This window comes from Canis lupus, chromosome 25 (assembly GCF_011100685.1).
Source record: "Canis lupus familiaris isolate Mischka breed German Shepherd chromosome 25, alternate assembly UU_Cfam_GSD_1.0, whole genome shotgun sequence".
Taxonomy (NCBI): Eukaryota; Metazoa; Chordata; class Mammalia; order Carnivora; family Canidae; genus Canis; species Canis lupus.
This window is the reverse complement of record NC_049246.1, coordinates 15,435,951-15,453,663: the sequence shown is the minus strand read 5'-3', so window position 1 is coordinate 15,453,663 and position 17,713 is coordinate 15,435,951. Positions and strand designations below refer to the sequence as shown.

At 36.2% G+C, this 17,713-nt stretch overlaps 1 protein-coding gene across 1 annotated transcript in view; it reads left to right on the top strand.

Annotated features, from left to right (window-relative positions):
* The first annotated feature begins 3,467 nt into the window (after positions 1-3,467).
* Positions 3,468-17,713, top strand: part of SGCG (sarcoglycan gamma) — a 78,634-nt gene continuing 64,388 nt past the window's right edge. The window contains exon 1 of the mRNA NM_001014276.2: positions 3,468-3,662. Coding sequence (NP_001014298.1) covers positions 3,468-3,662 — 195 coding nt within the window. The remainder of the gene's footprint in view (positions 3,663-17,713) is intronic.

Genomic DNA, 17,713 nt, shown 5'->3' with positions numbered 1-17,713 from the left:
GGAGCCACAGGCTGGTGGCTCACCCCTTCGAAGACTGACTTTCCAGTCTTATTTAGTTCATCCTTGTTAGTATTCTTTCAATAATAAAATCCTAGAGGCCTCATATATTACTAGTCCTCTTTCCAACAGGTCTTTTCTGGAAATGCTTTAACAGAGACAGCATGTTTTATTTTTATCTATTTAGTCGAGGTCCCCTTTAGCATTAACTCCTCATTCAAATCACTGTTAAAGAAGAGCATTGGATCACAAGTACTGGATCTTTTCTTGACGGATTCCATATGTTCATAAGTCATGGAATGTTTTATTTAGTGTGTAACTCAGAGGGCTCACTCCATCTATCTAGCCTCATTGGGTAACATCGTCCCTGGCATGTAGATAGCGCAATGAATGTTTGTCAAATTCAATAGTTCTTTCAATTTCTTCATCCACTTATGGATTTTATTGTGTGCATATTACCTGTCTGTTACACTATTTTAGGGACATAGCAATGAACAAGGCTCACATAGAGTTTAAATTCTAAGGAAAAGGAGTCAATAAACAGGTGAATGAATAATCAAAACAGATTCCCAGGACCAAGTTAGAGGGATTTAAGGGCCACCCTCATAACAGAATTGCTTTTGGCTCTCCTATAAGCCACAACAAAATTGTCTCAAATGGATATTAAGGTTTTTCCCATTTTATGTAAGTGTAAAAAAAGCTTTCTATGAAAGGTAGAATAATGGCCCCCAAATATGTCCATGTCCTGATTCCTGGAGCCTTACATGGTAAAAGAGATTTTGCAGTTGTGATTATGTTAAGGCCTTTGAGACAGGGAGAGTGTCTTGGGTTGCCCAAGTGGGCCCAATGTCATCACAAGGCCCTTATGAAGGGGAAGTAGCAGGATTAGAGTCAGAAGGAGCTGAGGCAACATAAAGACAGATTGTAGCCAAGGAATGTGGGCAGCCTCTGGAAACTGGAAAAAAGAAGGAACAGATTTTTCCCTAGACCCTCCAGAAGGAATACGAACCTGTCCACAAAGACCCATTTTTAGATATCTGACCTCCCTAACTGAAAGACAATAAAATTGTACTGGTTTAAGCCACTAGATTTGTGATAATATGTTACACTAGCAATAGGAAACTATATATAGGAATAGAGATATGTAGCAGTTGGAAACTGTGTACACACATTCTTGGAAAGCTGCTATTTTTACTAATCTGTAGCGATACGGTAAAATAGTGCATTTCCTATAAATTCAGATTCTCTGGCCTCTCTTCCCAATCCAATTGCAGTCTCTCAGCCTACGCTTCACAGAAATTCTGGAGTTGCCTCCATTATTACAGATGATGACATGCACTTTGAAATAAATGTAATAGTGTGAGGCAATCGCAAGTGACTCAATGCCCAGAGAAGACTTCTTTGAGAAAATGACATGTAAGCTGCTGTTGAAATCTAAGGAGCCAGCAGTATTTCAAGTGGAGATAATGCTCAGGACAGAGGTCCTGAAGTGAGTTAACCTGGTCTGTTAAAGAATAGATGGAGTATTACAAGCAAAAGACAAAATGGTGGTAGATGATGTCAAAGAAGTAAGCAAAGGCCCCTTATGTAGGGTGTGGCAGGTAACAGAAGGGTTCAGATATTCTCAGTGTGAGGAATAGCCATTAGAGGGCTTGAAAGAACAGAATGATTGGAGCTTGCTTACATTTTGCACTTTTGGCTGCTCGGTAGAGAATGGTTTCTGGAAGAAAGAAAGAAGGAAGGGAGGAAGGGAGGAAGGGAGGAAGGAAGGAAGGAAGGAAGGAAGGAAGGAAGGAAGGAAGGAAGGAAGGAAGGAAGGAAGGAAGACCAGTTTTGCGGTAGTACAGGTAAGAGAGTTCATAGTGGCTTGAACTAGTGTGGGGGCAAGAGGTGTGGACGCATTCAGGATACATGTTAAAGCAGAGCTGATAAGATGTGAGAGGTTTGAAAAAAAAAAAAAAGATGTGAGAGGTTTGAAGGGAAAAGAGAAGAATCAAGGATGACTCCTAGGACTTTGGAGAAACTGTGTGCATGAGGTGGACTCTAATGTCAGGAAGATTGAAGAGCTCAAAAGAAGTGAGTAAATAGGTTATGCCAGTTTTGAAATCAGTAAGCATTTAGGTTTTGAATAATGTAGATTGTCCTGAGTATTTGAAAATCCTACGTGATGAATAGCACAGTTTTATATAATGAATTAGAACATAGGAAAATCCAATCATTGAGTTGGAAAGAGATTTAAAGAATTATTTAAGACTATGACTTATTTTAATAAGGACACCTCCAAACCATTCCTAAAAAAAAAAAAAAAAAGTAAGACCTTTGCATAAAAAAAAATATCCCAGAGGAGAATATTTTATGTTTTGAGTCATCATTTTACTACATTTATAATCAGGAAAATCTTATAATCTCTAATCTTCACTTTATAAATTAAAACCACTTTCTTCTTTCCTCTATGTAAAGTGAAATAATGAATAATTCTTTAAAATCTCCCCATGGAGGGATATGCCTGGAGGGCTCAGTGGTTGAGCATCTGTCTTCAGCTCAAGGCGTGATCCTGGGATCCATTGCCACATCAGGCTCTCTGTAAGGAGCCTGCTTCTCCCTCTGCCTGTGTCTCTGCCTCTCTCTGTGTGTCTCAAGAATAAATAAAATTTTTAAGAAATAAAATTAAATAAATAAAATCTCCTCATGGAGTTGAAATTGTTATGAAAATTTACTCTTCTTTACAAACAATGAATATTGTAAACATTTGTATGTACCTATACATTCTGATATTTCTTGGAAGTAGGTTAATACTGGGAAATTTTATTATAGGCAAAAATTACTGTGGTAGGTTTCTTGAAGAGAGCCTTTAATTCTAAGTAATTTAGCAACTGAAGAAAGATGTGATTTAATTCTTTAACATAAAAACTAAATAATTGGATTCCATTTTTAGAAAGATATATAGGTATCAGCTTGATTTTCCTCCCACTGAATCTTTTAAAAGCTTGGTAAGTTTTTTTAGGTTGATGCTTCAATTCCAAGTTTAACTCTGCAGAATTTTGCAAGTTGTCTCTATATACTTATTGATTAAAATCTGAAAATACGGTCACTGGATTTCAGATGGATTGGCCATATCTAAACTATTTTGAATGATAGATTACTCACACTCTGTGTTTGAAATGGTGATGTGTTTCAAAGTAATATTCAATTCTTTTTAAAAATCATCTTAATTTTGGAAATTTATTATTGAGGTAAAAAGTGTTATTTTGTCAGACTTTTAGTAAATCAGTATTGACAAATTCTCTGTTTCTATCTCTGTGCCCCTCCCTCTTTCTTCTCTCTCCCTCCTTCCTTTCCTCTCTCTCACTCTATCTCTCCACACCTCTTCTCTCCCTTTCTCTCTCCTTCTCTGTGTCTCTCTCTGGCCCTTCCTCTCTCTCTCAACCCCTCCCTGGCCCTTCTCCCACCCTGCCCCTACTCCGTGGCAGATGGTCCGCGAACAGTACACTACAACCACAGAAGGTACCCACATACAGAGGCCAGAGAACCAGTGTGTCTACAAAATTGGCATTTATGGCTGGAGAAAGCGTTGCCTATACTTATTTGTTCTTCTTCTACTCATCATCCTCCTTGTGAATTTTGCTCTTACGATTTGGATTCTTAAAGTGATGTGGTTTTCCCCAGTAAGTAGCTTCCTTTCCTGGTAAGCATGTTTTTGCTTGTTGTATCACATCATCCATATTGTATTGGTAGAAACCTCTTTTAATGTAATTAATGTTTGTTTTCTGTCCAGATCAAAACAATCAGTAGCAAAATAGTCATACATTTATTTTTTCTCAATTTCACTATGAACTATAGGGTGTTGGGGTTTTTTTGCTTTTCTATTGCAATTTTTTATGTTAGTCATTACCTCTGCACGTGGGAAAATTGTAACCATCTTGAGTTTGGGGTTGACTGCATCAAAATTGAGTAATGACTATTTAATCCATTAATTTGTAAAATTCTATAAATTATGTTTTCCTAATCTCATTAATCCACTAATACTAACTGCCTAGATGCTTTCTCATTTTTTAGAATTTCACTTTAATATACAATAAATTCATGTCCACGCGTCAACATTTAACAAAAGATTTAGTAGATAAAATACTAGTAGTCAAAAGGAATTCATAGTCTGTTTTAAACATCCTCATGTTTTCAGGATGGCTGGGTAATTTTATATGCTCTGATAATATTTTGTATACTTTTTGAAAAAATATATTCATTTAATATAAAAATGTCCTAATTTTGCTAGATAGTCATAGTGAGAAAAATAGCACATGTACATCACAGGTAGGTTAATCTGTTCCTTCCTTGCATCTTGAAGATGTGATATAGGTACAGGCTCTTTCCAAGAACAATAGTTGTAGCAATCAGTCTGAAATGCCTTCCTTTGATGAGTCTCCTTCACTTTTTTTTTTTTTAAGATTTTATTTATTTATTCATGAGAAACACAGAGAAAGAGGCAGAGACACAGGCAGAGGGAGGAGAAGCAGGCTCCATACAAGGAGCCTGATGTGGCACTCGATCCCAGGAATCCGGGATCACACCCTGAGCCAAAGGCAGATGCTCGACCGCTGAACCACCCAGGCATCCCATCTCCTTCACTTTCTATGCAAATATTTCTTTTCTGCCTTTGCTCGATAGCCAGTAGGTACATTATTTATTTTGTTGACATAAATATTTTCTGATATTCAAAGAGGTAAAATACCAATCAAGTCAAAATATACCTTAAAAGGTGTTACTTAATATAATATAAACATATGTTATAAATTGATATTATAAATTATATTTAAATACTATAAATTTATGTATTTATGCTATAAATACATAAGTATATTTAAATTAGCCAAATGGAAGTTGTGCTTTCTTCTTTAAAATTTACAAAAAAAAAAAAACGTTTTTACAGTATCACAATAATATTTAGTTTCATTGGACACCTTTGCTTAAGTAGCACAGCATATGCTATGCACATGCTGTATATCAGCTTCATTTTATCTCTGAATTTAAAATATTTTAATATTTTTTGGAGAGTGAACTGAGATTGAGGTCCTCAAATTATAAACTATAGGATCTATCAGAAATGCTTCCTGACTAAAGAGCCCTGCACCCACCACCATGTGCTCCTCGGTTATGCAGAATGTGGAGAGAAAATTTACTAGGAAAAAGACTTTTAGAAGGGCCTGGGGAAAAGAAGCCACCCCATGGCTCTGGAAGTGCGGAGGATGGTCAGATTTTAATAGTCTCTCACCAGGGACCATGGATGGGTTCTATCAATCACCTGGCCATCTTGGCACATGATTGGGCATTCGGTAAATATATCTTGAATGAATGCAGTTGTGTATTATATTAGAAGTATATGTGAATTAATTTTATAAACCATATGTGAACATAAAGTGATAGTGTACTTGCTTTTTGCTCTTGTCTTATATCGTAGCCCTGAAACAAGTTTTGGATATTATAAATTTTGATTACATTAAATGAAATTGTGCCAAGCAGCTGAGTCCACTTCAACCTAGGATAGCACATCACAGAGACCAGCACATGTTTTCCTGCCATTGCTGCCCTTCGTCATACCCTGTGCTTTCTAGTTTGAGACACGGTTAGCTCGTGTGGTATTTCCTTCAACACTAGGAAACTGTTGCTAATTTGGGGTTCTTTAGTGGCATCTTTCAACAAAATAGGATGAACAGACACCTGTATTCATGGATCAAAAGGGAAGACCCATAAAAATATTATTCTGCAGAAAGTGCCAAGGGTTGATTAAAAAATGGTGGGTGGACTTTGGGTCATTCTTCTCAAAATGAGATAACATAAATGATGCAATTCTTGTATGTGTGTGAGGTTGATCCCTTGCTTTGGGAACATTCCATGCATTGTAACGCTGGACATTGTACATTCATTTATGCTCTGATTTTTTTCCCTAGTTTTAAAGATCTCACTGTATATAGTAATTTAGTTTTGTTTTTATTTTATTCATATATAAACCAGTATCCCTTCTTGATTACATACATGCCAAGGAAGCAACATGACTATAAAAGAAACTTTGAAGAGCTTTGGCGCTAAAATGATAAAGTCAGGGCTCTCAACATTTGCACAGAGTGATAGAATTTTGAATATGTAACAGCTAGTATATAATTCTCTCCCCAAATTCAGTATAACAACCTATCTATTACCTATATAGTCATTAGTCAAGATAGACTGAAAACTATAATTTCCCAAATTAACAAAGTTTAAAAGACTTTCTCTGCTTAGATCCCCAACATATAGCAATGGCAGGTTTATTAACTTAGACATACTATCATTTCAGTCCTCCTGTTCCCCTCATCATATACTTTAATATTTTACTATAGAAGACAGTAAAGCCAACCACCAGTATCATGAGTATCTCCCAAGCACAGTTCCAGTCTTAGAACTGCAACTTCATGTAACAGAATTTTACATAATTTCTATGTATGACATCTATTGAACATAAAGTAATATTTAGGAAATTTTAACAACTGATGCCAAACATAAACTTTCTAGAATATTCTGTGTTGGTCATCATAATAGCTAAATCAATTATTCAGGAAAGTGGACATTAAAAGAACCAGTGCAATAAAGTGGCTCATTCTGTTTTTCCTTTTTATATTTTCCTTCTGTAAAACTAATATCCAAAACTAGTTTTGGTTAAAGTGTTCATGGTTATTAAATAGTATCCATGATTCTCATCAGTAAGTATATTAAAACAAGGCATTTTTAATTTTTAATGACCCAGATAGATTTTTTAAAAGATTTATGGTTATTTACTTATTCGCATATAAAATATTTTAGCTATTGTAAATAATGTTAAAATAAACATAGAGGTGCATATATCTTTTCAAATTAGTATTTTCATTTTCTTTGGGTAAATATTCAGTAGTGGAATTACTAGATTGTATGGTAGTTCTATTTTTAATTTTTTGAGGAACCTCCATACTGTTTTCCACAGCAGCTATACCGATTTACATTCCCACCAACAGTGCATGAGGGTTCCTTTTTCTCCACACCCTTACCAACATCTGTTGTTTCTTGTGTTGTTGATATGAGCCATACTGACAGGTGTGAGGTGATATATCATTTTGGTTTTGATTTGCATTTCTCTGATAACGAGTGATGTTGAGCATCTTTTCATGTACCTATATGTCTTCTTTGAAAAAAATTCTGTTCATGTCTATGGCCTATTTTATAATAGGATTGTTTTTCCAGTGTTGAGTTGTATAAGCTCTTGGGTATTAACTCCTTATTGGATATGTCATTTATAGATATCTTCTTCCATTCAGTGGGTTGTCTTTTTGGTTTGTTGATGATTTCCTTCAATGAGCAAAAACTTTTTATTTTGATGTAGTCCCAATAGTTTAATTTTGCTTTTGTTTCCCTTTCCTCAGGAGACATATCTAGAAAAATGGTTCTATGATTGATGTCAAGGAGATTACTGAGTGAGTAGCAGTTTTAATAAGCAAAGGAAACTTCATATGAAGCTCGTTCATCTTGAGAGGCAGCAAGATGAGTAGGTCCCCGCATCTGCCTGCCAGATCTTAAAAGTTTATATAGAGAAATTAACTAGGTTCAGATATATATGTTCCTTTACTATGGCAATAGACAATGTTGTTCCTTTTAGGAGGTCAAAAACCTTGAGCACATTTATCCTTAACAAGGATTTAAAATTAATTCACTTTGGAAACCAGACATTAGAAATCTTCTATCAAGAACTTCCGCATTAAGAAATTTTCATTTAGTGAGAAAATAAAGCCCTGGAAGACTGCCTCTCTGCATGCTTCCTTAGATCAATGTTTTCCTCATTGAGGAGTCAGAGACCATTCATAGGAAGACAGAAAAATAGTATTAGATGGCATATCACTGACTTTTATCTCAGCCCTGTGATTATATAATCATTTGAAGAGGATTTTTAAAACTCAGGAAAGAATGCTGATATACAAATGACTATAGGCTGTCTTTGAATGCACACTGGTCATGTAAGGTTATTAAAATATAACCTTTGTCATGATATTTTTTTAAAGATTTTATTTATTCATGAGACACACACACAGAGAGAGAGAGAGAGAGAGAGAGAGAGAGAGGCAGAGACACAGGCAAAGGGAGAAGCAGGCTCAATGCAGAGTCTGACATGGGACTCGATCCCAAGTCTCCAGAATCACGCCCTGGGCTGAAGGTGGCACTAAACTGCTGAGCCACCAGGGCTGCCCCTGTCATGATGTTTTTTAACATCTCCATTTATTAACACATTGTTATCCCCATGATCTTTATTTTCTTCATCTGTAAAATACTTGATTTATAACTGATGACACCCTAGTCCTTCCTAATGTAAAATTTGATGCTAATATGCTTTACTGATGGGTTTTCAGTAAGTGCTGTTGTCTTATTTTGGAGGATCGAGATTCATGATCTTGGTTTCCTTGCTTTGGACATGTCATGAATGTGGTATGTGGCATGCTAGCTCCATGGTCATCTAGACCATGTTATGAAAAGTTAAGACAATCATTTAATGCCTCTATATTATTAAATATCTTTATTTTACTTTTCTTTAACTACCTGGTTATGTTTGCGGTAGGCAGAATTTTAGGAAGGCTCCAATGACTGCCAGTCCTGGTGTTATGCTCTGTGTAATCCCCTCTCCTTGAGTGTGGGCAGAACCTGTGATTTGGCTAGAATATGGCAAAAGTGGTGGGATTAAGTTACATTTTGTAGCAAAGATAAAGAGACTTTGCAGATGCATTTAATGTTCCAAATCAATGATTTTGAGTTAATGAAGAGAGAAATTATCTTGGGTAGGCCTGCCTCAATTGGGTAAAAGATTGAGCCCTTTTGTAAGAGATTCTTCTGCTGGCCTCAAAGGCATGAGAGGGTCTGTGAGAGACCACGTGGCAAGGAACTAAGGGCAACTACTCAGTACTGAATGTGGCCCCTAGCAGAGAGCCAGCAATAAAATGGAGCCCTCACTCCCTGCCTTGCAAGGCAATGAAGTCTGCCAATAACCACATGAGCTTGGAAGAGAACCCCAAGTCCATAAAGGAACCAGCCTAGCGGCAGTTCCCAGAATCCTGGCCTACGGAAACTTGAAGAAGAAATATACATTGTTTTAAGCAGCTACCTTTGGGATAGTATGAATACAGTGTTATCCATTATGCAGAGTATTTAATTTCTCTTTTACTAGATATTGACAAAGAAAACAAAGAGAAAAACTCTAAAAGTACCTGAATGAACTTACCTAATGATCGATATTCACAACCATTTATTATTAGCAATTATTTTTTAAAGATTTTATTGATTTATTTCAGAGATAGAGCAAATAAGAGAGCACAAGCAGGGGGAAGGGTAGAAGGTGAAGGAGAAGCAATAAAACAGCAATAAAATAGTAATATTTTAGGCTAATCTAATAATGTTTTAAGCACTTACTACCTGAGAAATTATTTATTTAGCAAGTAAATTTGGTTTTGAAAATCTTTTTATCATGTATGCCTATTTTTTCACTTTAATAGCAAAAATGTTCTTGCCTGCATTGTCATGATAGGTTGATAATTTCATAATTGAAGAATCATTGAATATATGTTTTGATATATTATCATGAAGAAAGTTTATATTTAAGAGGCTCTGTCTTCTTTATTTTAATAACTCCTAAAACATGTACATACACTGCCCAACCCCTTTATGTCCATTAACTTAGTTCATCCTTATAATTACCCTATGAATTTGTATTTTACAAACTAAAGAATTATATATTTTATTTTGGAGATATCAATGATAGGTGTATCTTAACAAATACCAGGATCCATAAAAATCAAGAACACCTAAGCCAGGTCTTCAGAGCTCTCCCATACCCTTCAGAAAGTAGTACCATGAAGACTACAGAGATTCGGTATCCCCACACAGTGTCCAAAAAAAGCCCTACTGCATTCTCCCTATCCAAGTTTGGAACGAATGAAAGGGAATAAAAAGAGGTAGATAGAGCTCCAAATAATATCTGTATTACGGATAAAAGTTAAGTGGAGGGCACAGTTTAGATCTGCCTGAACATCTTGTGCCTCAGAATTAGGTCACCCAAGAAGTCACAGGCAGCATAGGAAAACTTCAGACATGTTTCCAGGGGCACAGACCTGATCATCATGTCATTCTTCCTCATGTGCTTTACTGTACCAATAGCAGACTGGAAATCTGGGGGCACATACATCCCCAGGGAAGGAGGAGCTGAGCCAAGGGTCTGCTGCTTTTCCTAACTCACCAACCATACAGGACACTCCTCCTGCTTTGGGGTACAGCAAGGGACCAAAGGGCTTCTGTGTTGGGAGGTCCCTCCCACATAACCTGCTTAAGAGGGGCAATCAGTTAGGATATAAATTAGAAGTTTGGGAACCAGAAATGTGCAGGAGTGGGAAGCCCATCCAGCCACCTTGGGGACCTAGTGATCCTTTATCCTGGTCATACCAGCATGCCTCTTCCAGCTGTTTTAAAAGCTCTGTCTGTAGCAATTTGAGAAGAAGAGATGCCTCCAAGGTATTCATCCAGTCTTATGGAAAAATCAATTAGTGGATTCCCTTCTCTATTGCACTAAAAACCACAGTAGCTCTTAAAATTCTGTTGATCTTTTTGACCCAGTGTTTTCGCATACATTATTCCCTCTGCCTAGAACGGCTACACACACACAGTCACATGTATCATTAGAGAATCTCTGCTCAGACCAGCACTTCCTTGCAGGGGTATATTCCTCAACCACTCCTATCCACAGGCTAAGACAGACTTCTCCTATTATTCTCTTTTCTAGGACTCTATTTTCCCCATCATAGCACACATCAAAATTTGAATTTATATACATTTTTGTGGTTGTTTAATATCTGCTCACCCATTAGGATCATGTCAGCTGAGCTCAGTAGGCCCAACATCTACCATCTTGAATAAATGACGGATTGAATGACAGAATGAGAGCATTTCCCCTGCCCCCTTTAATGAAATTGTTGTTATATGTTCTTAGCACATGAATAGAGAAGGAGTCGAGGCAACTCAGAAAAAGCAAAGATGATTAAGGAAGCGCAGAATAATCCAGACACTAAAGTGCAGATTAGAGAGGAGGCCGGAGGGTAAGTACATCATGGGAGTGAGAAGAGTAGCTCTCATGCTCTTAAGATGCATGACAGTTACCCGGGAAGGTCCTTAGAAATAGATATTTTGAAGCCACTTCCCAAAGTTGCTGGTTAATAGGTTCTGGAGTGGGGCTCCAGGTTCTTCCAGGGACCCGAGTCTGCAGACCAGGTTCAGGAACACATTGTCTTAGGGTCATTCAGAGTATAAACTACTTTCAGGGAATACAGTATTACTCACATGGGGTCATTTATCCAGATTTCATGTTGTTTCCTATCTTATATATTCTTTTTTTTTTCTTTAAGATTTATTTATTACAGAGAGAGGCAGAGACAAAGGCAAAGGGAGAAGCAGATTCGCTGTTGGGAGGTCAATGTGAGACTCGATCCCAGGACCCCAGGATCACGCCCTAAGCCAAAGGCAGATGCTCAACCACTGAGCCATCCTGGTGCTCCTATATTATATATTCTTAATGGTTTATGCTGAGATGCTGAGATGCATTGCAATGTAGAGGCCTTCTGGTTCTTAACTGATAAAATGAAAATGGAAGAATATACCTGAATGAGCTAATACAGAACAAGACATTGAAACTTTGTCTAAAGAGCAGTTACCCTCATTACCTGTATCTCATTACTGGTCTCACTAACAAATATATTGAATAACATTACATTTATAAAATGAAATTAATTCCAAAAGAAAAGATGACATGTAAGCTACTGAAATTGAAATCTTTTCTGTGTTGATCCCTGATGGTTTATTGAAGAGGTCAAATTTAGCCAAAATAAATCACTTGTGCTAGAAAACTCTCTGCTGGAATGTTTCAATATTCAACAAATGTTTTATGAGTTTGGCAGAGGTTTTATTTTAAAATATCTTACTGCAGTAGCAAATGAAAAAAGAATTACTATCATATGTTTAGCAACCATTACGGTAGTATATTTTAAGATGACGCTGTTCTTATATCAAAATATGTTCAGCAACATACTTCACCTCCTGGAATCGCTGAGACTCCATCGCAGGCAGGTGGCCCCAAGTACCACCAGCGTCTGTGGATGATCATGAGCTCAGCCTTGCCTTTTCTTTGCTCTGCTCCCTCTGGGCTCCCTCCAGCTGTTTCTTCAAAAAAGGCAGTGTGTTGTCAACTGCAGGGAGGCCTCTAACAAAATCAGCCCTGATCCCAAAGGAATGCAGTCTCTGCCCACGGGAGAACAGCCCATAAGTGTGAAGGCAGTGAAATTTTATCTGAACCACAGATAGCAGAAGAGATTTTCACTTCTTCACTATACCTGTCTACCATTCTTGATGCCTCTACTTAGTGATGTTTTGCCACTTGTCTTCTGCCTGCCTTTACAGAGACCCATGCTGTTGTGCAAGAAGAGGCCAGCAGCCTTGTGTTCTCCATTTGTGCCTTTGCCAAAGCCTAGTCCACATGGTCATTACATCGTCAGTGATCTGATATTTATTATTTATGCTGCCTCCTTATCTTTGCCACCCATTTTTCACACTAATGCAAATTAGGATTTAAAGAAAAACATGACACAGTGGCATTTAAAGCAGCACCTTGACATTTTCTCAAATTATTTATATCTTTCTGAAAAGAATTATATTACATCAGTGCTTGCCAGTCTAAAAACCAAATTGAAATGTTTGATTTATGTCTTAGTCATAATAGAGTGGGATTGATCCAGAGGTCACAGACGGTACGAACATGTACTAACTTAATGGCATTTTTAAGAAGACAAGATATTATTAAGCCTGAGTTGAGAGGAGGAAGATAAACCTCAAGCTATTCCAAGTACACAGGAATTTCATTATCCCTGGTATCAGTGACACAAATCCTATTATCACTGGTGTCTAAAGATACAAATAGCGCTATAGTTTTAATTTTTATCTCAAGGATGTTCATTCAATTTTCCTTTTTGTCATAATTTTTCTGCAAGTGGTTTAAGTATTGAGAAATAAAGCAAAAGCACACATGTCCTAAGCCACAGGCTCTTGTCGTGCATAGTGATAGTCATCAGCTGAACCTAGATATGAGATTCACATTCCTGTCATGAGGAGTATTATAACAAAGTGAATGTGTTCTCAATGTAAATATATTCACTTGCTTCCTTTTGTCAACAATAATATAAAACTGTAGATGCCTGCCACCCAGTCACTGAGGGGGGGCACTTGACAGGATGAGCACTGGGTGTTATACTATATGTTGGCAAATTGAACTCCAATAAAAAAAATATACAAAACAAAAAATTTTAAAAATTAAAAAAATAAAACTGATGATGTCTTTGGGCAACATAATTTTTTTCTCACAAATGCTAATGAAGATATTATCTTGTAATTTATAAAAACAACCTAATTTACTTGTTTACGTGTTCTCTATCTAAAAAATCAGGCAAAAAAAAAAAAAACCCACCTTTTTTTTTTAGAGGTACTATACCGTGGTGGAAAGAACATTAGTTTATGGAGCCAGACTGGGTAAGAATCTTGGGTTTAAGTAAGATTATGTTCGATCTGCGATGTTCTGATGGTATACACACGCAATGTACTGTTGGCAACTGTTTATGTTACTTAGGTGCTCGGTTTAAACTTGGCATGAAATTATGAAACCCTTTGGCCAAAGTGTTCTTTATTCTTTACTGAGCATAAAATGAAAGTACCTGTCATTCTGTTAAGCTTCTCACTGTGAAAACAATGGGGAAAGCCAAACTCAGATAAAAATATCATTCCATTCATCAAATATGGGTCTCTGTGTGGATGATGTAGTTGATGTTAGTATAATGATCAGGGCGTTAAAGCCATGACTAAAACCGTCTGGTCACTAGTCACCATAGGCTTGAGCTGTATGCAACTGTCAAACGTGGAAGTCAGACCGATTTCAGATATTCTATCTGCACAAAGTATGAAAAAACAGAATTTCAAAGATAACCATACTCAAAAAAAATGAGACACACAGAAAGGGACTATTTATTTACCTTGTGTTAAGAATTAATATTGGATGCTTTAATGTCTTTTTCTGTAGTGAGCTGTGACAAAGCTCATCATTGCCATTCCATTAAATCTAAAACTCTTTAGAAGTGAACTTAAATCCCACCTTTCTATCCTGGCTCAGACCAAATCCCACACCCTCTGAGGAATGTTCTCCAGTTTCTCTAACACACTTTAATCCAGCCTCATTCTGAACTCTCAAAGTTGTCTGTACTATTAGTGTATCTTTTTCATGTCAGAGAAACTTCTTGAGGGGCTAATGGGGCTTTGTATTTTTTTTTAATCCCCAGCCATATCACAGTGCCTTGCACATAATTTAAGTACCCAGTAAATATTTTATGGTCCTAAAAAAATGAGAAGAAATAAAAAAGAACTTTCACCCATGTGTATGAGATTAGCAGTGACCAAGAAGGAATGGTACAAATTCAGTATTAGGTTGATTACACAAAATTACTGTAGGATTTGCAGGTGGGTGGATAGATCCAAGATTACTAATCAAAAATTTGCTAATCTATTATCTTGTTCATAGAATCTGTACTGAATAAACCATGACATTCCCTCACAAATTCTCAATTTCTTTGCAAATGTGCTTAAATAAATTGTGTATCCTTAAAGTTGTCTCCTCCAATTTTCTGAGATGTAGATGTGGTTGTAGAACACTGACTTTCTTAACTTTATCCCTCTCCCCAAACACCCAGTTTTATGAACACCATTTATAGGATAATCTATTTTTTGGTTTTGAAAACTTTTATTAATTTTAATGTTTGTGAAATTTGTATGCATTTTTGAAAGACAAAAGACTTGAGAAAAAACAAGAAATTACCCCTTAAAAGCTATCCAGATGTAACCGTGTCACTTTTGCTGCATATCCTTCTAATTGCATAATCCTGTGTTTTCTGTTAGTTATTATGCTTCCTTTATCATATAACAAGCTCTTGTGAGTTAAATATACTTCAGAGCTATATGCTTTATCTCCGTTTGTTACTTCTTTTGATAGCGTTTTAGAACCCAATTTTAATTATGCTGAATTTGTTATTGCTTTCATATATATAAAAGAGGAAGTCATTCTTCTTTCTTTTTAACTTTCCAGGTGTTCTGACCACATTATTCTTTTTGTCTTTGCGGTGTATTAGGGATGATTTCAAACATAGCTTGAAAATACAAAATTCTTCATGAAGTTGCATGGCATCTATATAAAGTACCATGCTAATGCTAATCTTTTCTCACTTTTCTAGTTGTATTATCTGTGCTGTTAAATGAACATACCATCTCATAATTCTTGAGTCTTTTATGCTTCTTTATTCTCTTCCTGCTTCTCAAACTACTATTCTCTTGTGGTGGCTTCTCTCCTATTTCCTTCCCTGGGTCCATGTGTTAGCTCTACTTTATAAAGTAGAAAAAAAACTAGTCTATATATTTTTTTCTTAGCGTCTTGTCCACTGCTACCACATAACAGGCACTACTCTATAAATATAGGTGTACCTTAACTGCATTATTAGAAATTTAAAAATTTTGAGATCGCCGAGTGAGAAAATAAGTATTAGAATTTGCATCCAAAAAAAAAAAGAATTTGCATCCATTTCTCTTTTTTAAATTTATTTATTCATGAGAGACAGAGAGAAGCAGAGACACAGGTAGAGGGAGGAGAAGTAGGCAAGGAGCCCGATATGGAACTTGATCCTGGGATTCCGGGATCACATCCTGAGCTGAAGGCAGACGCTCAACTGCTGAGCCACCCAGGTGTCCCTGCATCCATTTCATTTGATTTGAAATCAGCCCTTTTTTCACTTGACCACACCACATGGGGTATCATAAATGATGGTAGTAAAAAGAAATAGTTGACCATCATTCTTCCCTAATATGATAAAAAATACAAGGCCAAAAACAAGAAAAATATGTCTGATAGCACTACTGCCTTCTACCTTTTTGTTTGAAGTTTGTTAAATGCAACAAGACCATTTGTTAAATAAGGGATAGAAACAGTTAAACAGCAGATGATTTGAGGGAAAAGAATTACTCACAAATAATTATTGTGTTATAAAATCCAGAAGAAGTAAATGAAAAACTATTGAAACAAATACAGAAGTATAATATGTTAAATAATAAAATGAGGTACAAAGTTTCATTTTTAACACACACCCATACTCTAGTCCAAACTAGTTAGAAAATGTATTAGAATCACACTTGATATGCAATAAATATGCAAAATCACAAGGACTCTTGTTGAAATATACTTTCCTGAAAGTCCTAAAAGGAAACCTGAATAAAAGGGTGTATACAGCTGGATGAAAAGACTTCATCTTAGCTTCATTAATAACAAAAAATAACAAGGGAAAGTTTGCTCTAGCAAATACCAAAATATTTTATAAAACTAGAATAATCCAAACTGTGCAGCTCATGAACACAAATAGACCCAGGGAACATAAAGAGATGTTAAAGGGCACCTGAGAGGCTCAGTGATTGAGCACGTTTGCCTTTGGCTCAGGTCATGATCCCTCCGAATGTGTTCAGGAGCCCTCTGAAGTGCAGAACATCTGGCATGTCTACCTGCCAGGCTGGGTGGTTCTACTGCTTTCTAAATTTCTAAAAAACCTCTTTCCTTTTCTTTCTTAAAGAGCTCTGCAGAATTATTTGACAATATATGTAAGTACCATGTTTCCTTCCTTGTGGTGTGCACTCTGTTTTGGTTTCTGTTTTTAAATCAAATGTCTGTTTGGGAGGAGATGAACGTATTTAAGTCTATTAGATCTGTGCTGCTGGATTTTTTTTTTAAGTGTAACCTTGACTAGCTGTCCTATTGTTTATCCTGTAAGATTAGTCTATCGAAGTTTGATAATTAATTGCAAAAGTTTGATAATTAATTGCAAAAAAAATGAGGTCCTGGGATTGAGCCCTGCATCGGGCTCCCTACCGGGAGCCTGCTTCTCCCTCTGCCTATGTCTCTGCCTCTCTCTCTGTGTCTCTCATGAATAAATAAATAAAATATTTTAAAAAGAGAAACATTAGAAATGGAATGTAAATTGGTAAATTCTGTACAATTTTAATTTGTTTACTTTTCTAAAAATTATACTTAATTAAAATGTTTTTAAGATACAAGTAAGTTACATAATTTGCAATGCTTAAATCAAAACATTGCAAATTATGTAACTTATTTTTCAAATTAACTATAAATGTATTAATAAACTGGTAAATTAAAAATTTTAAACTTGGTCAGTGGAAAAGGGTAGTAAGCTCAAATATGTTCCATCACCTTCAGAGTCATTCTCAGGTGGTAACCAATATTTTGGCATACGCTGAGATAATTTTGCTGCTTAAATGAAGATTGAACATGTCATACTTATTTGTATTTATTTCCTCGTGGAAGATATTGTGTTGCTGCTTCTTACAAATATGGCAATATATTTGAAAAATGTAAGCTAACGGGGAAGAGGGGCAATACTTCGTGAGTCTATGGAAAACTCAGAAAAATTACTCTGTTTTTAAGTATTGCAATGATACAGTGGGGAAGTCGTGAGCCAAAAGAGTAGGTACATTGCAGTATTGCCAGAGTATCTGTATATTGTATACTTTCATTTATAAAAGGTTTTTATTAGATGGTACT